The sequence below is a fragment of the Crocuta crocuta genome, unplaced genomic scaffold, assembly GCF_008692635.1.
Source record: "Crocuta crocuta isolate KB4526 unplaced genomic scaffold, BGI_CrCroc_1.0 scaffold243, whole genome shotgun sequence".
Lineage (NCBI taxonomy): Eukaryota > Metazoa > Chordata > Mammalia > Carnivora > Hyaenidae > Crocuta > Crocuta crocuta.
In genome coordinates this window covers 2,571,216-2,596,903 of record NW_027529596.1, presented here as the reverse complement: position 1 = coordinate 2,596,903, position 25,688 = coordinate 2,571,216, and the positions used below count along the sequence as shown (strand labels likewise).

The 25,688-nt window shown below is 46.6% G+C and overlaps 1 protein-coding gene and 1 non-coding gene across 2 annotated transcripts in view; both read right to left on the bottom strand.

Annotated features, from left to right (window-relative positions):
* Positions 1–25,398, bottom strand: part of ILDR2 (immunoglobulin like domain containing receptor 2) — a 46,429-nt gene extending 21,031 nt beyond the window's left edge. The window contains exons 1-3 of the mRNA XM_077761767.1: positions 25,068–25,398; positions 24,038–24,157; positions 3,149–3,205 (exon numbers count right to left, since the gene is read on the bottom strand). Of these exons, the coding sequence (XP_077617893.1) occupies positions 3,149–3,205; positions 24,038–24,157; positions 25,068–25,398 (508 nt within the window). The remainder of the gene's footprint in view (positions 1–3,148; positions 3,206–24,037; positions 24,158–25,067) is intronic.
* On the bottom strand, positions 4,205–4,289 carry TRNAR-UCG (transfer RNA arginine (anticodon UCG)). The gene has a single exon. It is a non-coding gene; the product is annotated as a tRNA-Arg (tRNA).
* Positions 25,399–25,688: the final 290 nt, after the last annotated feature.

Sequence of the window (25,688 nt, the reverse complement as noted above, 5' to 3'; positions counted from 1 at the left end):
AGGGCCCCCTCCTGGGAAAAAGGTTCACCGTAGCAACTGTAGTGTCAGAACAAGTATGGGATGGGAACAGACAGACTCCCGGCTGGGGAGAGGAGGAGGCTCACTTGCTGAGCTACGAAGCAGGGGGTTCTGTGAATATGTTCCTTTTGTGGCAAAGTTGTTCTTATCGACAAAAATACAAGTCCTGGGGCGCCTGGGTGGCTTAGTGGGTTAAACATCCAACTTCAGCTCAGGTCATGATCACAGTCCGTGGGTTCGAGCCCCGCGTCAGGCTCTGTGCTGACAGCTCAGAGCTTGGAGCCTGCTTCCGATTCTGTGTCTCCTTCTCTCTCTGCCCCTCCCCCCCTCAAAAATAAATAAACATTAAAATATTTTTAAAAATATGTATTAGTCCTGAGAAAAAGTCCTCTGTGTCTACATGGTCTAAACTAGAACATATTTAAGTGGTCCAGGTCTCTTGTGTGTTCATCTACTTTCCCTGCCGACCAGTCCTGTAACATGCTTCCTACAGGAAGCATCAAGGCTGAGATCGAAATCTTTTTCTTATACCTATGGAACAAACCATGGCTAGAGAAATCTAGAGACAAAGACTCAGGCAGAGAATCCGATGCCCCCACGCCCCAAGAATGGCTTGGTTTGATCACGCTCTGGCTGACTGTGCTCGACAGCCAGCATCGCTGTGGCGAGATGGCTCAGGGCGGTGGTGACTCTGCTGCTGTGTTTGCTAACTCCTGCTAGTTTCACACCTCTACCAGAGGATGGCCACAAATTTTAGTTCATTTGCTCATCCAAAAGATTAAGAGAAAGGACACAAATTCCATTTGGCTTAGATAAAAAGGACCGTGACCCTCGAGTGGCTTTGGGTTGTGCTTTTGGGATTTGGCTATAGGACTCAACTTCCTATAGCCTTGCACAGACTAGAGTGAGCCACAGTTTCCTTTAAAAGTCAAAAAATTAACGTAATTCATTTTGATTGAAAGCCCTCTACCCAAAATCCCTTTACAGTGAACTTTAAGTATATATTGTTTTTCTTGCACTGTGGTTATTAAATATTCCTTCAATTNCTCGAGTGGCTTTGGGTTGTGCTTTTGGGATTTGGCTATAGGACTCAACTTCCTATAGCCTTGCACAGACTAGAGTGAGCCACAGGTTCCTTTAAAAGTCAAAAAAATAACGTAATTCATTTTGATTGAAAGCCCTCTACCCAAAATCCCTTTACAGTGAACTTTAAGTATATATTGTTTTTCTTGCACTGTGGTTATTAAATTTCCTTCAATTAAATGGGCATTCAGGGGGCGCCTGGGTGGCTTAGTCGGTTAAGCGTCCGACTTTCGCTTAGGTCATGATCTCGCGGTTCGTGGGTTCGAGCCCCGCGTCGGGCTCTGTGCTGACTGCCAGCTCAGAGCCTGGAGCCTGTTTCAGTCTGTGACTCCCTCTCTCTCTGACCCTCCCTGCTCACGCTGTCTCTCTCTCTCTCTCTCCTAGAAATAAATAAAAAACATTAAAAAAAAAAAATGGGCATTCAGTTGGAGCTTGAGAATATGACATTTGAGTTATATAAAAGGTTTTGTGATAATGATAAAATTATTTGACCTTTGTCTAGAACATAATTTCCTCAGAGAAAAAACCAAAAACCTTTATTTCCTGAATGTCCCTCCTCTCATCCACCTGAAATACATTCAATGTAGCCAGGTCACCATCTCTTCAGTGAGGAAATGAGAAGGCCCTGCGCCTGGTGAGAATGGTCTGGAGAACATTCCTGCTGAGGACAACAGACAGCTGAGGGCTCTGTCCTGGACCTTAGCAATAGCCCAGTAACATTCTGTAGGACTGGATGACCTGAGGATTGGATGGCCGTTGTGGCACACGGTGGTTACAGCAGTCTTGGGTCAAGGAGTCAAGGGTAAAAGACTAGCGGGTTATCTTGGAGAAACAAAAGAATGTTATCCATGAAAGGATTCTTGGAATCAAAAGGGAGGGACGTTCAAGGGACCAGGACCAGATATGAAAAATACAGTAACTCTTGTCTTAGGATGGGGGAAACAACATCTAGTTTGAACCAATGCTTTGTAACATTGTACGTGTGTGTTTGTGTGTAATGAACAAATGGATACACACTGACAGCACTCTGGATAAGGGGGATCACAAAGAGATATTTATTTGTGTCCGAGGGATCAACATCAACACCGAGCAGGTCTATATTTGGGTTGGGCAGCTAATGGCAAAACAGGAGAATTCATGGAAGAATAGTTAGTGAAATTCAACTGTGAAGACTTTGGACATTTTTAAACCTGAGTAAAGTCAAAACCAATGGCCAGGAATCGTCTGTATCTGTCTCTTGCTCCCAGTTATTATGCAGCTCTTAACCCTTTGGCAGAAGCCCTCCAAAGCAAGAATGAATCCTAAGTCTTTCCTGTGCCCTGAGTTCGGATATGTCCTTTCCCACAGTTCAGTCCTGTTTCTCTCTGAACCTCCTTCCACTTGGAACGACAGTGCTGCGCTGAACTGATGCTGGCTTGTCTAGGCCGGTGCGTTCAACTTCAGCTACGTAACACAACAGAGGTGTGCATCTGGGGTCTCCTTGACATGTGGTCCATGGAGCCCACAGACTTCTGGGATCCCAGAAGCCCCTGAAATTGACTACAAAGCAAGGTCGGTCTGTAAATGTGTGCTTTTCAAGGGAGGAGGGGTGTACTGCCTTCATGAGGATTAAAAAATGTTTCGATAAAGTTATAAAAAAGCAATTCAGAGTGACACGGTCGTACACTATTGAGTGGGTAACACATGACTTAGGGACTAAGGAAATGCAGGTAAATCCTAACTTCGTCACGGATGCCTAGAGCTGACTGGGCACAGCTGAGATACTGACTGGTTATGGGGCTTGCCACAGCGGCACACCTGACGCTGAAGGACAGGGTCCCCATGGCAGCTTATTTTTAATTATCATTATCCTTTTAGGGCCTAGTGACAGAAGAAGAAATACAATCTAAAGGCTCTTCTGTTGGGCTTCGTTCATCCTGGAAAAGAACACAGCAATAATGCAGACAAATGTGCAAATAAACGAAAGGAGCAATTAGTGACTAATGCAGAAGCAAGACAGATGGGGTGGCAGCAAATGAAGCCAACAAAGAGTTAAATGACTGAGTACCTGGCATAATGTCCTCGGCAAAACTGGGCAAGAGGTCAGCAAGCAGCCCTGTCCTGCCTGGGGGAGGCGGAGGAAAAGAAGAAGGAAAGAGGTTACTCCAAGGGAAAATACAGGGTGAAGGCCAGCTCTGGGTGGTGACATCCGTGCCCGGGGCCATGGGCCCAGGCTCCTTGGGGCGGGAGAGGCAAGTCACCGGGGCGGGGCGCCGTCAAGAGAGTGACTGTCTCCATCAATCTTTGGCAGCCATCTACGTGAACTCTGTACCTAAACCAGATGGAAGCAGAGACAGAACTTTCTCTCCAACTATTTATAGAAGGAGGAAATCTCTGCTTCGAATATGAAGAGCCCTGCCTGAGCAGACTGACACACCATCTCCATTCAGTTCTACATTCTTCTCCGCACATTTTATTGGAAAGTCAAACCCAACTGTGTCCAAACGTTCAACCTACATTTTCATACATCCATACACAGTCCTATGTCCATATAAAAACAAAAGTACATATTTGGTTTTAAGTCAGAATTGTCTCACTACATGCTTCTATTTATAGCCTAAAGATGTTTCAATGATTAAAATTTTCAAAGGCAAGCAAAAGATAAAGCGAGATGAGTTACACGCTCTTCTACACTCCTTCTGGTTTCAGAAATACTCTATACATATGTATATGGTATGGCTTTTCCATATGGGACCCACAGCTGGCAGCGTATGAACCCAAGTGTCTCCTGCATGATACGGCATATGAGCTGATGAGCCGGCTGGTGTCAGAACAGGCGCCCCCTCGGGGCTCCGGGAGGCAAAGAGCTGCACAGGAACCGGGACTGGGGAAGATGTGGGGGAGGTTAGTCCTTTTAAAAACTAGTCTGACTTAGGGCACCTGGGTGGCTCAGTCAGTTAAGCCTCTGATCCTTGTTTGTTTGTTTTTTTTTAAATTTTTTTAACGTTATATTTATTTCTGAGAGAGAGAGAGAGAGAGACAGCGTGAGCAGGGGAGGGTCAGAGAGAGAGGGAGACACAGAATCTGAAACAGGCTCCAGGCTCTGAGCTAGCTGTCAGCACAGAGCCCAACGTGGGGATCGAACCCACGAACCATAAGGTCATGACCCGAGCCGAAGTCGGACGCTCAACCAACTGAGCCACCCAGGCGCCCCTGATTCTTGGTTTAAGCTCAGGTGATGATCTCACGGTCCATGAGTTCGAGCCCCACATGGTACTCTGCAGGGACAGTGCGGAGGCTGCTTGGGATTCTCTGCCCCTCCCTCTTTCTGCCCTTCCCTCTCTTTGCCCTTCACCCACTCATGCTCTCTCTCTCTCTCTCAAAATAAGTAAAACTTAAAAAAAAAAACAAACTAGCCTGATTTATAGAAAGAAGCACTGAATGCTTTCATCAAGTTCTCATTTCAAGGTAAACGTAAAGGCCCTTTTGCACCTGTACCAGATGTTTCTACCACACTGAAGCCTTGCTAATAAACAAGCCTTGCATTATGAAACAACTAGCAAACTGCTCTCCTTTCCGACCTCTGCTAGCAAAAAGTCACTATGGTAGCTCCTAAGCACGCCATGGAATCTTACTTCAGTTCCGTGCATAACATATGCCTCTAGAACGGCTCTATCCGATAGAAATATAATGTGAGCGACAGGTAATTTTAGCTTTTCTAGTAATCATATCAAGGAGAAAGAAAAAGAAATTAATTTAATACTATATTTTACTCATACCAATGTAGCCAAAATACTAAACACTTCAAAGGCTCGGTAGCCGCATGTCACTGTTGAAAACACACTTAGGGGTCTGTTTCATGCATATGGACTGGGCTCCTTTAGAAAACAAGCTTGTTGAGGTGCACTGGAGAAAAAGTTACCCCTGTGTAGTTTATATTTCAAATCTAAAGGGTTGGCTTGGCATGGTTGGTCACTGGTCCCTGCCTCTGTCAAACCACTCTACAGAAAAGAAGGTCTGACAAACTTCAAAAAAAAAAAAAGAAAAAAAAGGGAGACCCCCTCCCCCCTCAGGATACTTACTTTACCTTGGCTGTCCCTAACTACACAAGGTCAACGGGGCAAAATGTGCTCTGGTCATGTCTCCCGCATGGGTCACGGTTCCTCATCTGAAAAATTAATTGGGACCACAACACAGTCCAAGGGGAAGGAAGGATAGAATGAGTGACTTGGGCTATCTTGGCAGGAAAGGCTTCTTTCTGTCTGTCTGTCTATCTTGTGCAGCTGACACGGTAAGGATGGTCTGCTGCTTGCAAGGTCTCTTAGAAGAACACACGAGAGCCAAGTGGGACGCTGGAAAAGATGTATCCTGAAGGAGGTTTCTCAGGCTAGCCTGTGGCCTAAGCCTTCATGAAAGTCAAAGAGGTGCCCCGAAGACTCACGCGTGATCTAGGATGGGATACCAGACAGAAATCTGGGGCCAAATTCTGAGCAAGTGATTCGGAGCATGAATTGGTCTCATCTGGAGTGTTGTGTGTACAAATATCTCTTGGACACCCAACAAGGAAACAGCTGGTCCAGGACCGGGGAATTTGGGATGTTGGCCATCTCTCAGAGACATAATTAATATTAATTACCAGCCAATAGCCAATGATCAAAAAGTCAATATATGATGTTTTTCGAAAGCTAGTTATGGGATGCTTACTGAATGGTGGTTTAAAAAAAGAAAATCCAGGGGCGCCTGGGTGGCTCAGTCAGTTAAGTGTCTGACTTCAACTCAGGTCATGATCTCCCTGTTCCGGAGTTCAAGCCTCGCATCGAGCTCTGTGCTGACAGCTCAGAGCCTGGAGCCTGTTTCTGATTCTGTGTCTCTCTTTGGCTCTCTGCCCCTCCCCCACTCACACTGTCTCTGTCTCTCAAAAATAAATAAACATTAAAAGAAAATTTTTTAGGGGCACCTGGGTGGCTCAGTAGGTTAAGCGTCCAACTTTGGATCAGGTCATGATCTCACGGTTCATGGGTTCAAGCCCTGTGTCGGGGTCTGTGCTGAGAACTCAGAGCCTGGGGCCTGTTTCAGATTCTGTGTCTACCTCTCTCTCTGACCCTCCCCTACTCACTCACTCTCTCTCTCTCTCAGAAATAAATAAAATCTGGATTTAAAAAATCCAGAAAATTATCACTTCTGAATGTACCTCTTATTGTATCTAGTAAAATGAGAAGCTTTTCTTGTGTCTAGTCTTAAGCTCTCAAGCCTGCCAATGTTTTAAACATCTCTAGATATGCTATAGCCCATAATTAACTACACTTATAATATAAATGTTGTTGATGATATAAACTACTGATCTGTACACTCACAGGAAATTAGCCAGGTGATAATTATTAACTATAAAAAATCTATACATTCAAGGAAAATATGGTGCTCATCCCTATTATAGAACACATTATATTGGAGAAAGCAGTGAACTGGCAATCAGGGTACTTAGGGCACCTTTGCCATTAGTTTACTTGGTGACTATAGGCAAATTACTTCCTCTTTCTAGGTCTCAGTTTTCTCATTAGTCAAATGAGGTGACTGAATAAAGTGACCTATAAATAGGGAGACCATATAGCCCGGTTTGTGCCTGGTGTAAATACTAATAGCCTACCTTTTACTCTCTCTGAGTCTTATCGTGGACAATTAATTATATGGTCACCCAACCTATAGTATTTTTGGTTCTCAAATCTGAGACTTCGTGATTAGAGTTGCAAACTCAGCTCTGTATGTTGACAGGGACAGCAGGTAATGCAAGTGAATGCAGCTAGCCGAATGTAACACACGGTGTAACGAATAATGTAACACACGGTAGAGCTAACTACCGTAACACGTTGTAGCGAATACTGTAACACACGGTGTAGGGAACAGCAGATTATGTGTCTGTAGACACTTACTGCTCAAGTCTAGCCAACTGCAGACCCACAGGGATGTGTCTTCATGGCTGCAGGTCTTCCTATTTTTCAAGATTAGCCAGACCCCTGGTTTTTGTGCAAAATATCTTCATTTTCAGTGCTGGCGACCGATTCGTAGATTTTTTTTAAAAAAAACACCAAACCATACAAAGTATGTTTTGGGGCTGTATGGAGCGCACAGATCACACACTTGCAACCACTGATGGGTATATATAAGCCAAAATATTTATGAGCAGGTAAAATACAAAAGCCAGATTTCCCCATAGGCTGGTGTTCCGACATTGCTTCTACACCAAGAATGTCAGCGAATATGAACTCTAGGAACCTAGGTTCAAATGAAAATCTGTAAGAACCAGCACTGCACAGCAAATTGTGTGCCTTTCTTATTTCTGGGGACCTGGAATGGCCATCATGGAGAAACAACGGAGAGAGTTTCATTTCTAGATTTTTTTTTTACATTTGTAATAAAAAAAATTAAGGATAAGGTGGTGTCAGAAATACAGACAGGAGATTCACAAAGCTTGGCATTCCAACTGGAAGACGTACATCAAGCTTCTCATTCTCCCTTAGGGAACAGCCAATAGCTGATGCTTCAGAAGAAGATGATGCTTTCCCATAATGCACCTGGTTGTGCTAGCCCCAGGATGGCGTGGGGGACAGAATCTTGCCCTAGAATCAGTGAAATGTAATGTCTTCAGAATTCAGAACACAACGGGGTTTTGGGGTAGCGGACAATATACCATGTCAACAGCAGAGACCGTGCAAAGCTGTCTGGCTTTTATACCACAATTATATTTTACTGGGACTAAAGGCATTTTTTACAAGTAGATTTATGCTGGAATAACATATTTCTGAAAATCATCTGCTTCCAGCTTGTTGCCTAACCATTTCTAAGAAATGCAGTTGCCAGTTAGGAATGTTGTATTTTTTCTTCCTATTCTATCACATCCGATGAAGGTCTGATCTTAGAAAGTCCAAACAATTGCAGTAAATACTTTCCAGATTTCAGTAGCACTTTAACAACACTTGTGAATCATTGCAATTCTTCCAGGATTCCGTTTAAGTGGGGCAATTAGAAGTCACTTTAATGTCTGAGGAGAGGATAGAAAGCGGACCCTGCAAATAGAAGGCCACATTTATGCTTTTCAAACCACAGCTCACACCATCAGAAGAAAATACAGTTTTTATGTAAGCACTCAAACAGTTTTCCCCAAGCCTTGCAGAATCCATTACTTTTAAGAAATTTCCACATGAACAGACCAAACAAAGTAGGCATACGAACAGTTGGTACATGCACGCCAGTGTCAGCTTCGTACAAAACCATCACTAAGTGTGTAGCCAAAACCAGTCACGTCCTTTCGGCGACTGATAAGGGCAGAAACGTGCATTGTGAACGGAACGACCTCCGTAACCATGGAATTCCCGGCGCAGCTGTGTTCTGACACACCGAGGGTCCCCCCAACTGTCTGTCGTACATATTCCTGAGGACCAGCTCACCTCTGGAAGGTCTCCAGCTCATTCACTCATCATTCGGTCAACAGGGAAACGTGTACTGTGACCGGGGGAGATGTGGACCCTAGGCCAGGGAGGCTCATTGTCCAGCCTGGGCAGCTTATCACACGGTGTCGCCGTAAGAACTCGGTGTTAGTCACCTGCTTCTGTTTCACAAGGTGTACGAAGGCCAACGGGCTTGCCTCCTTCCAAATCCAATTCTCACCAGTCTTTTTCTTTCTTGTTTTACGTTTTTGACATCAGGTTGCACCCAGCACGAGGCCTTTCCCCAGGGACACAGTCTTTGCCTGCTTTCCCACTTCTCTTCTAGTCACGGCCCTATCTTCGCACGTTTCACGACAAAACGTGTCCTGGTGACACTTCCCGAGGTTCAGATGCTCTCTTCCTAGTAACCAGGGTCCTCAAGGCAGGATTACCCGCCTGCTTTACTAACAGAAGCAGCTAATACACTCCTCAAGCCCCTGCTTTGTTCGAACCCTCACCGCACACGGCCTGCGAGGCTCTGAAATCCGTCCCCACAGAGCCCCAGAAGAGCGCTGCGCCGAGGGGCGCCTCCATGCTCCCCGGGAGCACCGAGCACACCTTGGTGAGCACTCAGCAGCACGGACTCCTTTACAGGCGCCTCCACCCACAGCTTGGAAGCCCCTGGGGGCAGAGACTGCGTGGTGTGTGGCGGCCTTCCGCACCCAGCAGGGCCTCGCCGGGCTTCCAGGAGCAAATCCCCACTGAACGGTGCGCAGAGCTGCCGGCTGCACTTCGGGTTCCCTGCCCGTGCGAGTGCTTTCTGTCCCAGAGGAAACAGGCTTTTAATAAGAACATGAAGGAAGCGTTCATTCATTCACTCATTAAGCGCCATTCTGTGTCCTGGAGTATGTTCGGCTCCCCTGGGCTCAGGGCTCGAGGCCAGGAGCACCCTCTAGCCCTCCAACGTCCCCAGATGCCATCTTGCTCTCTAGGGGGACGGAAGCACAACGCCACCCCACACGATGACATCTACCAGGCGATGTTGTGTGAAAGGCAGTCCTTACAGAGAGACGCAACACGCATGCAAACGTTAGCTGAAACAACTGTCTCTGTCTCTTCTTTGCCACTTCCTACCACCTAACCTGCACGCACTCACTGCAAGTCCTCTCTGCTATCTTCTTTTTTTTGCTTGTTTTCTTGTTTTGTTTTGTTTTTATTGCTTTTCTCTCTACTCTAACGAGTACAACTATGGCCTTTGGAAGGGACTCACATATTTATAGTGCATGGATTGCTCACAGTTCTGACGACTACTCTATGTCTTCAATTAACTCCTGTTCACTTCCACCTGGAGGCCTTCCCTCCTTCTTCAACTCAGCATGACCAAACTCTAAGCACATCTGTTCAACAAAACTAAGGACCTATGCAGCAGGTCCCCTGTTTAAGAATTTATGCCGGGGCGCCTGGGTGGCTTAGCTGGTTAAGCATCCGACTTTCGCTTAGGTCATGATCTCACGGTTCGTGGGTTCGAGCCCCGCGTCGGGCTCTGTGCCGACTGCCAGCTCAGAGCCTGGAGCCTGTTTCAGAGTCTGTATCTCCCTCTCTCTCTGACCTCTCTCTCTGAGCTCACGCTCTCTCTCTCCTAGAAATAAATAAAAATATTAAAAATAAATAAATAAATAAAACTGAAATCTAAGCTCCGATTATTAGTCCAAACCTTCAGAGTGCAATGGAAGGTACTAGAATTCTGGGTTTAGGAGAAATTTGTTTTCAAATCCCAGCTCTGCTATTCAATTACTGGCGGACAACCGACACATTATTTCATGCACTAGAACCTACAGAAAGAAGGAAAAGCAAAACTTCCTTCGCACTCAGGATGTCACCAGGATGCACAGCACGGTCGGCTTCGTTCATCTTTGAGCTTCGTGCCTCGGGGTCCTCCTCAGGCTTGCCAGGATCCCAGGCTAACGAACTTTCTGCTCGGGACAATCCGGAATACTTTTCTTCCCCCGTTGCCATGATTCCCTTCTTCTCCCTTCTGTTTAACGCACATCTGGGCTTCATCCCACTTCTGAGCTTCCCTAACATGCCCTAGATCCATTTTCGGGGTGTACTGTACCCACCCCCTGGTCTCTCAGCTCCTAACCGTCCAAAACGTTTCTCTCCTAAGTCTTTTAGGAGAGCAGATGGCTTTCTCTGGCCCTCTTAAGTGTAAAGTTGTTTCTATGGCTATCTGGAATCCCAAACAGACTGGAAATTTCCCAAGTGCACACACATCCCTGTTTTTATTCTCTATTCCCATAGCAACCATGCATTCAATAAATATAATTTATGATTATCCATCGGAAACGTGGGTATAGCTTTCCTTTCCTTTATATGTATTTATAAACTGTATTTAAGCGTTTCATGCATATATTTTTTTCTTTTTATAGCTTTTACATTTTAGGTCACTGTAAGTCATAGAGAACAATTCTGACAGTGAATTCTCTCCACAAAATGACTAGTATTGGACCATCTGATATTAACTGTTAATAAATGCTTCAGGCTTTTTGGCAGTGATCATAAGCTTGGCCTAAGCCAGTGACTTCTTCTATTCACATAGATTCTAGAAATAGGTTTTATAGCTAGAAAGAGTCTCAAGGGTCATCTAATCCATCACCCACTCCATGTTTTCAGGAATCTGAGGCTCAGAGAGTTTAAGAATCTTACTCAAAGTCACACAGCTAATAGTCGAACCGGGAGAAAAAACTGCTCCTACCCGTCTCCATTGCAGTATTTTTTCCGAATACCTCATCCCCTCTCAAGCTTTGCTTATCCTTAATTTAGAAATATATATAGCAACAACTCTGTAGTCTCCTAGTATTTGCAGGGAATGTGCAGGCAGCAACCCTGAAATTTATGCCTGTGGCATTATTGCTCTACTTATATAATTAAGGTATAATTTCTGGATGTAAAAAATGGTAGAGATGGCTACATTTTTCAGCATCTTTTAAACTTGTGACCGGAAAGTGATTACTGAACACCTCATAACACAGTATGAGCTAATTAGGCGGCATTCACCATTCTGCTACAAACTAATAAACAATAATGAAATGACTGCAAAGTATTCTGCCTTTGCAAAGCGCTGTAGTGAACCAGCTCCCAGCCCCCAGAGGGAGAGGAGATGCCAAGTATTACGCGTCCTATAACATGCACAACTTGGCCTGGGATGAAATACAGAAGAGGCTAGATTTGATCCGAACCGACACGGGGGAAGGTGGGATTTAACGGAAGAAGGAAAGGGACTTTCTTGGGACCCGGTGTGATTTTCTGAGCTCACGCGCTCCATCCAACAGACTGTCAGAGGGAACTCAAACTCAAGACGCCAAAAATGGCTACTTCCCTGAAGCCCCCGAGCCCTGCTGGTCTGACGCAGGCTCGGAGGCGCGCCGCGCGTGGGTCTGGGACGGTGGGGGACCCTGCCCTTCCCTCTGGGGGTGAGGGGCGCCCACCTCGGGGCTCCCCTCGCCGGGCCCGGCCACCGCCGGCGTGTGAGCGCGAACCTTCGCGCTCAAAGGGCAGCAGGTGGCCCCGGAGAAGAAGGCGCGACTGTCTCCGGACCGGCTTTCGGGGGCCGCAGTTCTTTCCCCNGGGGGGCCTGGGGGAGAGGGGTGGAGGCTGGGGAGCGGGGAAGGCAGGGAGCGCCTTCAAGACCTCGTTTGTTCCCTTAACGACCCGGGTCCCGAAGAGCTAGACCGACACCCTTCACCCTGCGGACGGCTTGGTGCAAAACATCCTCGGTGACCGGGCACGAAGGCGAACCACCGGCGCCGGGCTGGGCCCCTCTGGTTCCCGTCCACCAGCGAAATATTGCGCATCCCGAGGAGCCGAGGAGCCGAGGAGCCGCAAGTTAACTAGCAGCGAGGGTTCAGCTGGTGAGGGACTGAGCTTCCCTGCGTCTTCTGTTCTCTTCAACCGAAAGGAGAGCCTTCGAGGTGGTCGTATTCACGGGGTGCGCGTCATATCAGTGCGGACAGTAGAGTTATGCCTTATCAAGTGGTCTTGACAGTAATTATTAAAAGTTTCCCCTTTTCACTGTCAAGTATCTTGATGTGGGCGGTAAATTATGAAGTCGTCCAATCTGAAGTCTTTCCAGAGCCATCCAGATCCTCATGCAAGTCAGGTGTTTCCCCCAAACCCCTCCAGACTTCATCAAATGGCCTGTGTGATGTACTCCTTGCATTTAGGCACTGAGCACCCTGTAGTTAACTAAGGAACATCCGCTGAGGAATCCGGACGTCCAACAGCAACCAAAACATAGCAACCAACACATAGCATGCTGGGTCAGAATGTCCTGAAACCCCCGAGCAGGAAGCTTCCCGCTTCCTGGGTCACCACTGGCAAGGCGCTGCACACATGTCATGGAGAAAACGTGCATCTATTAGTAATAGGACCGCCGATTCACAGATGGCCCATTAAAGGCTCTGCCTATGGGGCGGGCTAAAGGGAGATCAGCTCTCCAGCAGGAGCCCCAGAGCGCAGAATTCCCTAGAGAGGGCGCCTTCAGATGAAGGGTAACACACTGGCAATAAGATGGGGTGATGAGAACCGGTGGGAGTTCTTATTATGTGCCATTTAATCCTCACAGTAGATCTACCGTGTAACTTTTATTGCCCCTTCCCTATTTTTACAGATAAGGAAACCCAGGCTCAAGGTTGTATCGCTGCACTGAGTCCAGGGATATCTGACCCCAAAGCCCTTGCTCTTCACATAGACCTTGCCAAGTATCCAGATGGACCTTTGATCAAGATCAGGGTTTTGCAACATGGGCACTATTGCCATTTGGGGCCAGATAACTGTGTGGGGAGGGCTGTCCTGTGCATGCAGCAGCCTCCTCAGATTCTACCCACTAGATGCCATAGCACCCCACAAGCTGTGACAAGCAAAGTGTTTCTAGACATTGCCAAATGTCTTCTGGGGGGCACAGTGGCCCTCCTCTTGAGAACCAACAGCCGAGATATTTAATATCAGTCTTATCTTTTCTCGTATTCTCTAATTGCTTCAGAAATATAATATGTTTCTTCGTCAAAAGGCAGTAATTTTTATAGGGACAACCTGGCGTCATTTATTTATTTCGTATCCTTACGGTGCTAGGGACATAGTAGGCAAAAAAGAGTAGTTCGATGTAAACCATAATTTCGATGTAAATCATACTTGAAGCAAAACTGACTCGACTGCACGGTGCCTATCGTAGAGCAAGGGTGCGGTGTGCGCTAGAGAGGTCCAAAGGCCGTGGAGGGTTCCTGCAAAGAGTAAAAGTCGTGATCCCAACTCTTAGCAGCAACGCCAACCCCAGTCCGCCGCTCCTACGGTAGAATGGTTGTTACGGACGGTCATTAGCCAGAGCCCTACGCCAGTTGGTGCCTGGCTACCTTTCAGTTCTTCCAACAGAGGCATCTAGGTCAGCTCAGGGCAGAGCCAGGGCTGGGAGCGAGGGCTGGGGACAGACGGCGATGGGCTGAAGCCTAAAGAGCTCACTTCTCATTAGGTCTCTGTCCTCTCACAGGGGCTGGCACAGTTATCTTGGCCCCTCTGGATACCTGAGGGCACAAGTGTCCACTGAAGACACAAAAGATGGCTCTGCCCTCCTAGTAGAACCAAGTCCACTTGAGGTCTTTCACGTGTGGCCAAGGTACCTGAGGTACAGTTGAGTCCGCAAATGAAACCATGGGCACAGCCCAAATCCAAAGGTGTTCCAAAGGAGTGACCCCCAGATTTATGGCTAGAGTGTGGCTCTTAATTAATTCCTTCTCTCCTTTCTGCAAGGAGTAAACTTTTTCTTTCTTCTCCCCCGATTCTTTTTCCCTCTTCTTCTGTTTGTAAATCTTGGAGAGAAACAGCAGCAGCCACTCTAAGAGATCAAAGTTTTAGCAAGCAACAAAGACCTCCAAGGAGGCTGTTGCCATGGGAACCCTTGGAGCTGAAGCCCTTTTAATCAGCAAATCTCCTTGGTTAGCAGCAAAGAGGAAGAGAAGGAGGAGGCGGGACCTTGGCAACAAGTAGCCTTTCTTAACAGCCAGAGCTAACGTCACACGGGTGGGGGGTGGGGGGGGATACAATGGGATTCAGACTGAGGCAACATGGACACTGGGGTGAGTGCTAAAGCATCTCTGCTCAGCCTTTGAAACACCTGTCCAAAATCCCTAGAGTCAATGGCAAGTTGAGATGTCCCCTCCCAAGAATTCCCTGATTTCTGATTGATTGTGTTCTTTTTTTTTTTTTTTGAAGTTTATCTATTTTTGAGAGAGAGACAGAGAGGGTGAGCGGGAGAGAGGCAGAGAGAGAGACGGAGAGAGAGAATGTCAAGCAAGCTCCATGCTGTCAGTGCAGAGCCTGATGCAGGGCCTGAACTCACAAATCAGGAGACCATAACCTGAGCTGAAACCAAGAGTCAGAGGCTTAACTGACTGAGCCACCCAGGCACCCCTCTGATTGTGTTCTTAATGGCTTCTTTTTAAAAATGTTTATTTATTTATTTTGAGGGGGTGGTGAGAGAGGGGTAGAGAGAGGAGCGTGAGCCGCAGAAAGGAAGAGAGCGAGAGAGACAGAGAATCCCAAGCAAGCTCTGTCAGTACAGCACAGTGAGTACGGGGCTCGAACTCACGAACTGTGAGATCATGACCTGAGCCAAAACCAAGAGTGGGACACTTTAACTGACTGCGCTGCGCAGGCGCCCCTAATTGGCTTTTTGATACTAACAGGCTGGGGGCCCTTGGGTGGCTCAGTCAGTTAAGTGTTCAGCTTTGGCTCAGGTGGTGACTTCACAGTTTATGGGTTCAAGCCCCCACGCCAGGCTCTATGCTGACAGTTCGGAGCCTGGAGCCTGCTTCAGATTCTGTGTCTCTCCCTCTCTCTTTGCTGTGCACCCCCCCCCCAACTTGTGCTCCGTCTCTTTCTCTCTCAAAAATAAATAACACTAAAAAAAATTTTTTTTTAATACTAACAGCCTGAAAGGTTTATTTTAGACTGCAGTCAATTTCAGGCACAGTGCTGTGAATAGTTGATTTTGTAAAAACTTATATATGTCTGTTCCTTCACCCCTTGCCTAGGTAATATATGTTTGTACTTCTGGGTAAGTCACAGAAGGAGACAGACGGAAAGCTAGAAGCACGACAGAAAAACAAAGGTAGCTCTGTGGCATTACCATCACAGGGAAGAATCAATCCTAACTTAGCACCTCCTCACAAGGACCTGCTGGGAGCAAACCTATTTTTGGCTTCCTGGAATAGCAATGCACTTGGCCTGTAAAGAAGCAGAAACGGATGAATTCCACAAAATATTAACAGTGTTAGTTTTTGCCTGCCTTCTTCATTTGGAAACGACCGCCCAGTTTCCCTTTAGGAAGCTACTCTTCCCGCTTCCCTTCAGTGCCTACAGTTCAGCGGGGGCTGGTGGCCCCGGGGTCCGCCCCTCTGCCAGGGCATGGCCACCCCAGCAAGAGGACATCTGCCGAAACCTCGACGAAAGGCACTCTGTCCTCCTGAGATGGAAGGCAGCAAAGACCGTTTAACTCTGGACCTGCTTGGGGCCACCTTTGCCCCAAATGGAGAGCCTTCCTGAGAATTAAGCTAACACCGAGGAGACAGAGATTCTTTAAAATATAATCTGGGGGCAGCTGGGTGGTCCGGTCAGTTGAGTGACCAACCCTTGATTTCAGCCCAGGCTGATCCCAGGGTCATGGGATCAAGCCCCACATCGGGCTCTGCACTAAATATGAGGCTTGCTTAAGATTCTCTCCCTCTCTCTCTGCCACTCTCACCCGCCCACATGCACTCTCTCTAAAATAAAATGTAAAAATTTAAAAAATAAATAAGGGGCGCCTGGGTGGTACAGTCAGTTAAGTGTCCGACTCCTGATCTTGGCTCACGTCATGATCTCACAGATTGTGGGTTCGAGCCCCTCATTGGGCTCTGCACTGATGGTGCTTCGGATGCGGCCTGCTTGGGATTCTGTCTCTCCTACTCTCTTACCCTCCCCTGCTTGTGCGTGCTCTCTCACTCTCACTCAAAATAAATAAACTTAAAAAAAATTTTTTAAATAAATGAAATATAGTATAATCTGAACATAGACATACCTGAACTTGGACTTACCAATTACCTAAGCCACAAAAGTCCCCTAAGCCAGGCTAAGTGTCTATTCCTTGCAATCAGAAGCGTTCTGAAGAATATATTCATTAGCTCTGGATAGTGAGATTTTAGGAGATATTTTCTTCTTTTGTACATTTCTCTTCTGATTGAAATGTTTACAATACACACACATCCTTTTCTCTAAAACAGAAACAATATTAAAGCAAAACAAGACAGCCATAATTTAGGCATCACCCTATAGAGAGAATTAATTTTGCAATCTGTGGATCTTTCCAATAAAGTCAAAATCAGAGAAAGGACTCTGAAAGCGATCTTGTTTATCCTAATATTCTAGACAAGAGAACCAGTTCATTGTTGAAAGCTCATCAGAGAGGGAGTTTCTGTCATTTCCTCCACCAACCATATTTTCTAAAAGTTGTTTGTTATTTACCATCAGGAGAGCCTTCCTTAGCTTTAACCTAAACACCCCCTCAGGTAATGTTCTCTTACTCTGTTCTCGGCCCAGAAGGAGGAGTATTCACGCACCCATCCTTCCATGGGCGCCCTTTCCCTCATTTTTCTATTTGAAGGCACTTAAAACACAAGCTACCACGTGAGACTTCAGAAAGGAGGGGTCAGGCCCTCACATTGTGCAAGGAAAGAAGAACAAGGCGAGCTGCTTTTAGATTTTAAAATAATAACTTCTCTGCTTGAGCCTTCCTGAATGGTGAGGTCCTTTCCTGCCAGCCGGAGCTGCCTAGGGGACTTGACTTCTATCCAAACAGTGGCATGTTTCCAGGCAAGAGACACCCCGTCCTTGTCAGAGACGTCCTTGCCACAGACCTTAGACCAGCGTCTAAGCTCAGGGTGGCAGGCTCCCGGACATTCCCTCCTTCTGTCGCCCCGTATGGCCCTATGATCCCAAACATCTAAACGTTTCTAAGGCACCTGACACAGTCCTCTCAAAGCACCCAAAACACCAAGTGCATCTCCAACTTCAGTTTGACTTTACTTTCTGAACCATCAAAGAGAGATGAAAGACTGTTTGGTATAGTTTTTGTGTTTAATGTTGAATCAGTGGTTGTCTCCTCATTTCTCTGAATCACTTGTCTTCAGATATTTCTGAAATGTCTGAAAGAAGCCTCCAGAGCGATCTGTAGAAGGCTCAGATGTATAGGGGAAGGAGGGTGGGGTCACGCTCCGTGGGGAGGGATGCAAGCCAGGCAATGGCAACTACGCCTTTGAAGTGAGCCCCTAGGTCACTGGTTACAGGCAGCTGCCCTTAGAAATACAGTAAAATACTAAAGCGAATCCGGGACAAGTGAAAATATTACCCATGACCTCAAAGCAGCAACCACAATTTTTAAAACATGGCTTATGGAGGGGAGCATCCTATAGCTTCTTAATATACACAGGTCATGTGGCTCTGTGGACAGAGATGAGGCTAGGAATCAAAACATTTGGGTTTGACCATTAAAAAAAAAAACATTTCTTTAAAGGGAGGGGGGGCGCCTGGGTGGCTCAGTCGGTTAAGTGGTCTGCTCAGGTCAGGATCTCATAGTTTGTGAGTTCAAGTGCTCCATCGGGCTCTGCGCTGACAGCTTGGAGCCTGCCTGGAGTTCTCTCTCTCTCTCTCTCTGCCCCTTTTTGTGTGCGCGCTCTCTCTCTCTCCCTCTCTCTCTCTCTCTCAAAAATAAATAAATAAATATTTGGGTTTGATCATCAACATTGTTCTTTTGTTTTTGTTTTTGCTTTTTTACTGGGATGATTGTTATAAAACCGGAACGTTAATTTCTTCATTTGGAAAATGAGGAAAATAGTGCCCGCTCTCCGACCTAACATGGTCATTACAGAAAAAAATCTGTGAACTACAAATTATTATCACTGTACATTAGTACTAGTATCAGACATAGTAGTGGACATTTGGTGGACATTTATTACTTTTTTTTGGCATCTCACATCCATTCTTCTTTTATAACAGTGCCTCAGTTTACTCTGAAGAATGAATTCTTCTCCATATCTGGATGGACTGGCCACCAACAGCCCCAGGTGTCCCAAAGCTCAGCACTGGACACCGGTCCAAACTGGGCCACCTGGACTCTCTCCGGAGACAGATTCTCGAGTTGGAAAATGCAAAACCAGAAAAAAAAAAAACAGTTGAATTGATTTATTTTCCTGGCTAAGGAGCCCTAAAAAGACATTTTCTTTTCTTTTTTTTTTTTTTAATATTTTTATTTATTTCTAGGACAGAGAGAGAGAGAGAGACAGCGTGAGCAGGGGAGGGTCAGAGAGGGAGTCACAGACTGAAACAGGCTCCAGGCTCCGAGCTGTCAGCACAGAGCCCGACGCGGGGCTCGAACCCACGAACCGCGAGATCATGACCTAAGCGAAAGTCGGACACTTAACCGACTAGGCCACCCAGGCGCCCCTAAAAAGACATTTTCTATGAATTCTTGCTACATAGACCCTGGAGCGTCCCCGGCACCACAAGGACCGTGCTGTGCTCATCACATTTTTACTTTTTNAGAGAGAGAGAGAGAGACAGCGTGAGCAGGGGAGGGTCAGAGAGGGAGTCACAGACTGAAACAGGCTCCAGGCTCCGAGCTGTCAGCACAGAGCCCGACGCGGGGCTCGAACCCACGAACCGCGAGATCATGACCTAAGCGAAAGTCGGACACTTAACCGACTAAGCCACCCAGGCGCCCCTAAAAAGACATTTTCTATTAATTCTTGCTACATAGACCCTGGAGCGTCTCCGGCACCACAAGGACCGTGCTGTGCTCATCACAACATTTTTACTTTTTTCCCGGGGAAATACAAAGTAATGGCAGGAGTGACCCATGTCACCGCCAGACCTGGCAGCTAAAAACTCTCACATGACCTTTCTCGCTCTCTCTTTCCAAAGCAGCTGAGAGTAAACGTTTCCAGTACAGCCGAGCCAAACAAGGGAGGGGCTGAGACTTGTGTCCAGAGAGCTCCCCAGGTGCGTCCCCCAGCCCACAGTTGACTAGGACGAGAGGAAGTAATAGACTTCCACCGCGGTGAGAAGGGGGGTGGGAGTGGGGGCTGTTTTTGTAGAAACTAACAAGTGTCACCCTAACATGCTATCCTTTTCAGAGACTGTCCAGGCTTCCTTTCAATGATGATACCCTTCCAACAAATTGTTTTCTGGCTGAAGTTAGCCAGAGTCAACCTCTGTTGCTCTCACCCACATCCCTGACGGGTCGATCGCCAATAACAATTTCAACAGCCAGGTAAAGAATTATGACCAGTGAGATTAAACCATGTTAACTCACTTGAGACGGTACACATTTATTGTACTGACCCTTTATAAAGCAGCAGATATATACTCGGCATTGACTAACATTTAAGAAGCATCATGTGTTAGTTGCAGATTCCGCTCGTTTATCAGTTAAAAGAAAAACAAAAACATTCACATGAGCCTCTTTACACCCGACATTCTATGAGGCATTACAGGTAGAAAGACACATGAGAGTCGGCCCTATATCTGAAGAGCGCATGGTCCAGTGCTACCGAGAAGCTTCCAGTGTCGTGGGAGAAACCAAGACAAGTACCTACACAGTACCGGTGTTACTACTCACAGGAAGTAACACTAGAATGCAGGACTGACAGGTTCTGTCTTTGGCCCCTTCCACTTTATATAAAATCTTCCTGGGTGACTCATCTATTCTTTCATGGTTCTGATGATCACTAAGGAGTCTCAAATCTATCTTCTCTGATCCTTGCTTCTCCACTGAGCTCCAGAGCTACGTTTCTGGTCCCCGAGACATCCGTACCTTGGTTCCCATAGGCCTCTCCTATTCAACCTGTTAAGAACCAAAGTCATTCTCCTGCCTCCCCAACCTGGTTTCCAATCTGCGTCCTCTCTTAAGTTGATGGAACAGCTGGCTACCCAGCTAGCTAGAAGTCATGGCGTCCTTTTGACTCATCCCTCTCCCTCGTCTCCTTTCATACATTAGTCACCAAGATCCATCACTTCCATCTCAGAAATGCTTCTGTATTGCTGCTTCCCAATTCACTGCTCTGGTTCAGAATCTCCTAGGCCTTCACCCACACTGCTGCTGCAGCCCCAGGGCCCATCCATCTGTTCTAGCCTTGCCTTTGCACTGTCTACGCTGCTGCTGATTATTGTTTTGACCCTAAGATCTCACTTCATTCCTCTTATCATTACTTTACCGGATCCCCCAAAGTCTTCAGGATGAAGTCCAAACTTCTTAGTCTGACATATAAGCCACTTGGCAATCTGGCTCTGTCAATTTTCCCATCTGCACCTTTGTGAGTATGATGAGAAAAATAAATTCCTAACTTTGCCTCTAATTTACCCCCTTTAACTCATCTTTCCTTGCTGATTGGTCATCTGAAATTCCAACGAGTTTTCTGCTCCCCACTTCGGGACCATCTCCAAGGAAAGCTACTTTCAACTCTGTGGCTTCCTTGTGAATGAGCGTCACCCTGTACATCCTTGTAGCCAGCCTGTACCCCCTTCTATCTCTGTCACGAGGACTGAAGTCCTGGGAGGCCATTTTCTCATCTATCGAGGTGGTCACATCCCTCATCTACTTTTCAATCCAAAACTTTAAAATTGAAACAAAGCTCAAAAGTTACCTAAATCCCATTTCCTATACATGAATGTCTCTTTTATAACAACTCATAAGAAATTTTCCACCCTCTTGGGACAAAGAAATCACGATTCCTGAGAATACTTATTCCATCTTTAGATGTCCCCAGTGGTTACCAGCTATTTCTTCGTACTGGGCTGGACTCCTGCCCCATGTAGCCTCTACTCCTGGTTCTGGCCATGCAGTTTCCAGTCCCTCTTCTGTATGATTTCACTTCTGATATGTGGAGCTGCTTCCCGTAATCCCTTTCCCAAGGCCTCCTTCATTAGATCAAACCCTCTCAGCCCCTGCAATCAACCATTCCTCATGTAAAATTCAGTGACTGAACCAGTTGCTCATGGAGGTTGTAATTAGCAGTCTGCGGGCCCAGTTACATTATCCCTGAGGCCTCCATGACTCCTTGAGATTGACCTCAGCCATCAGGTTGCTCTCTTGGGCTCACATCAAAGGAATCCTTAACAATTAGGCCTGCCGGAGATAACAACCAAATCGTTAGAATTTTAGAAACTGCGACAATATTTTGAAAAATTCTATACAGCGTGTCGAGACGAAGACGACTCAGAATTTTGCATCTGGAAAGTAAATACAGTCGTTTATGTGGCCAGAAAGTTCTCCCAGATTTCCAAATAACTTCTTTACATAAATATCACGACCAGTGTTGCCCTAAGAAGTTTACATGGCAAATATATCATCCTCTGAACATTTCTAATTAACGTGGAGCACAGCAGAGGGTGTGCTTCTCCTCCCCAAGGACCCGGCATGTGTCTGCTTATCCCACAGAGCAACTGCTTCCGCCTGTGGTGAGCTCACCTGCAGCCTCCTCGGTTTTCCTTCACGGCTCTTTCTGGACTGAACTGGCTTCCGTTCCTCATCGTCGCCCTCACCCTCGGCGACCATCCTCATGCGAGCCTGTCTCTCACCCACCTGTTTCTGTCCTACGGACAGACAGCCCCTTCCCCCCAGCGACTGCGCGTTTCGATCCAGGGAAATGCCCTTCCTATACTTGCCGCACATCCTCAGAGGACAAGTCTTTCCCTCCGTTCGTTTCCCCGCGTTTGCAGAACTGGGAACGAATTATTTAAAGTGGTTTCTACCTGGCCTCGTTTTCCTCTGCAGGCAATTACTTCTCTGCAAATGGCTGCACTAGCCAAATAACCGTGTCCACAATTAGCTAATTGCAGGTTCAACGAGCCACTTGTTCCTTCAGACTCGGCCATTAGAGTTGTGTGACTGGGCAGAAATTTATCTTTCTATTCCCCTCTGATTTACAGAGTCACAAATCTGATTTCCCTGCATTCTTTTCCAGTGTGAATCTAAGCCTTTTTACTTTACTTCCTTTTGTGTATCTGCATCCCACTCTTCTACAAACTGCAGCAGCTGTGCTTTACATATTAGACCCAAGGAATATGGATTTAAGTCACCCTTCTAATAAGGGTTAGTTGTTATTGATTAAAGGGTGAATTATTAATAAATAATCATGACTTTAATCCATTTTATAAACCGTAAAAGTAAGGCCGCAAAAGAGGTGATTTGCCAAAGGCAAGCAGTCATGTTAGAATAAAACTAAACGTCCTAAATAGCAAACTCCACCTTCTCCCTAGGCACTGAGTTTCCACATAGGGTAAAAATTAACCTTCAAGCTCATTTGTCTTCAAAAGAAAGTACCCGTAGGCGCCCCTGGGTGGCTCAGTCAGTTAAGCATCAGACTTCGGCTCAGGTCATGATCTCACGGCTCTTCGTGAGTTTGAGCCCCGCGTCGGGCTGCTCAGAGCCTGGAGCCTGCTTTGGATTCTCGGTCTCCCCGTCTCTGCTCCTTCCCTACTCATGCTCTGTCTCTCTGTCTCTCAATACTAAATAAGTGTTAAAAAAAAGAAAAAAGAAAGTACCCTTAAACATTCCTCCAAATCATCACCACCTAGGTTCTTTGAAACTACAAAAAATGTCATTTCTTTTTTAAAAGTTGCTTCAATTTTTCTCCTACAATTAATGTATTTTCTTTTCTTAATTTCTGTATATTTTACTCTAATTTCTTTGTTCAACCAAGACTTATAAAACATGAAATATGTGCTCAATTTTCAATTTTCCTACAAGGAGGTCATCTCCCACTGACATTCCTCCAATCCACGAAAAAAGAAAAGTAGCCAAGAATCGTGAGTTTTCATTTATGAACAAATTAATATTAATAAGGATTAGATATATTTGCTTTGAGAATGACTCAGACGCTTTTAGGTTTCCATTTACCTTCCAATTTAAACACTAACAGACTGTCCAGTGGCTCTTCTCACCGGGAACGTTTTATTGTTAAACTCTCTAGTTGACAGCCCCCTTCTTCAGGATGGTCCTAACTATTGTACGTAACTAAATGGGGAAGATTCCTGATGTCTTGGAAGACCCTGACTCACCAATAAATTCTGATCTCTCGATTGTCTCTACTCTGCTTCAAAAGCCTCTGGTATTTTCTTCAACACTTAGCATATAAAAAAGGTAAGTAAAGCATGAGAGCAAAGAAATCAGGGTTAAAGGCTTGCAAGTGGAAAGAAGGGAAAAGCAACCCTCAGAAAGCAGAAGAAACACTCAGGACAATGCTAAAAAAAAGGAAGGGGGGGGAGGGAGCACAGCCTCCAGGAAACAGGATACAATAACACCTACCGCTTATGAAGAGCACACTGTAAAGCCGGTGTGCGCACCAACGGTAAAGCCTGTGTGTGCACCTGCTGGAGCGCGCAGGGAGAAGTGAGGGGACGGAAGAGCGCAAGCGTCTAAGAGGCACACGCTGCTGCCGGTGTCCACTTACCCAACACCAGCAGTTCCACCGAGTCCTCGTTTTTGCCCTCCAGGTCATCAGGGGTCGTGATAATACAATAATAGAGTCCGCTGTCTCCCCACATGAGTTTTCCAATTTGAAGATCTGCATCTGCGATCACAAAAAGAAGTGCCCAGTCCTAAAGGTGCCCCCTGAAAGGAAAACACTGAGCAATGGGGGGGGTGAAGTGTGTGGGGAGGGGAGGGCCTCTGGACTGTTTGCAGTGATCTACTTCTCCACTTAGATGGTGGCTGACCAGATGTTTGCTTTATTTCAAACAAGCAAACAAATAAACAAAAACCCAATAGCAAACACCAGCATCCCTAAGGTGAGAGACTTAGGGTGTCCCCAGAAACTGATCTAGTGCCAGTCTAGTTTTGGGAACAGAAGACGGCTTGCAACCAACCAGGTCTGCAGAGGGCCCTGAAAGCCAGATACATTCCTGAATGACTCTGGACTCCTGGAAACGAGCTGGCTCCATAGGAGTTCTTCAAAATTCACAGGTCACGTCAGCCTCTTAGACCCTTCTCTTGTCCAAAGCTTGAGGGAGCAGAAGAAAGGGTAGAGGTGATGCAGAACCACCTGGGGCTTGGGCCGTGGCATCTACCTGGCACTGTGACCTGCTGCACTCATCCTGTCTCCCAGCGGAGCAGCCCCTTAAGGAGGTCTGCTTTTTAGTTTGGGAAACGGCCATCAAGGCTGACGTCAAGGTGTAAGGTTTTGACAACATTCTTTCACTGGAATCTCTTTCAATCCAGTTCTGATAACAAGCTCCTCAGGGCAGGGGCAGGAAAGCCCATTTCCGGAGCTCATCTCTGAGTCTCTTCTAGATATTACACTTTTTACGCTTTCTACACTCACTGTCCCATTAAGTAATCTGCTAAGCTTCTTGACACTTCCATCTCCCATAAAATCAAGATCTGGACGGACTGCAAGGCTGACAGGCTGGCACCCCCTTGTTTCGGGGAGAGTGGAACTAATCTCCCTTCCACTCCCGGGTTCAAAGCAGAGGCGTCATTACCATGCACGATCGTGATCTCTCTGCCCCTGTAGAAGTCTCCCAGGGTGACGGTCGAGCCCTGCTTTGAAGCTACCACTCGAACAGTCCGCCTGCTGTCTAAACAGTCCAAGTAGGGGTCCCATTCCAGGTTTCTTTTGCTGAGGGACTGGGCCCGGGGAGAGGACATGCCCAGGGACTCCCCCATGCGATCCTGGCAGTAGGACTTGAACTTCCACTGCACGACAGCAGGCTGATGGGAAGACGTGGAGAAGTGGCAGCGAAGCACAGTGGGCTGGAAGAGCATGGCCACCTTCTTCTTGTCAGGCACGGTGACTTGAAGGCCATCAGCCATGGCTGCAAAACACAAGGAAGATGCCCAAGTGGTATCCATATCCTGGAGCTCACCTCCCACCAGAGTCATGCCTTTCCACCTCGCCTCCCTAACCTGTCCCTCCTCGCTTTCTGCATCACTGTTAATGGCATCGTATCCATCCGGTTGCATTGTCCAGAAACCTGCCCTCACTCCCAATATCCAATCAATCACCAAGCCATGTCCATTTGATCTCTTAACATCTTTACTATTTCTTCTCTCCTCTTTGACCTCACACTACCATTGCTTTGGTTGGCACCCTTTTTAATTCT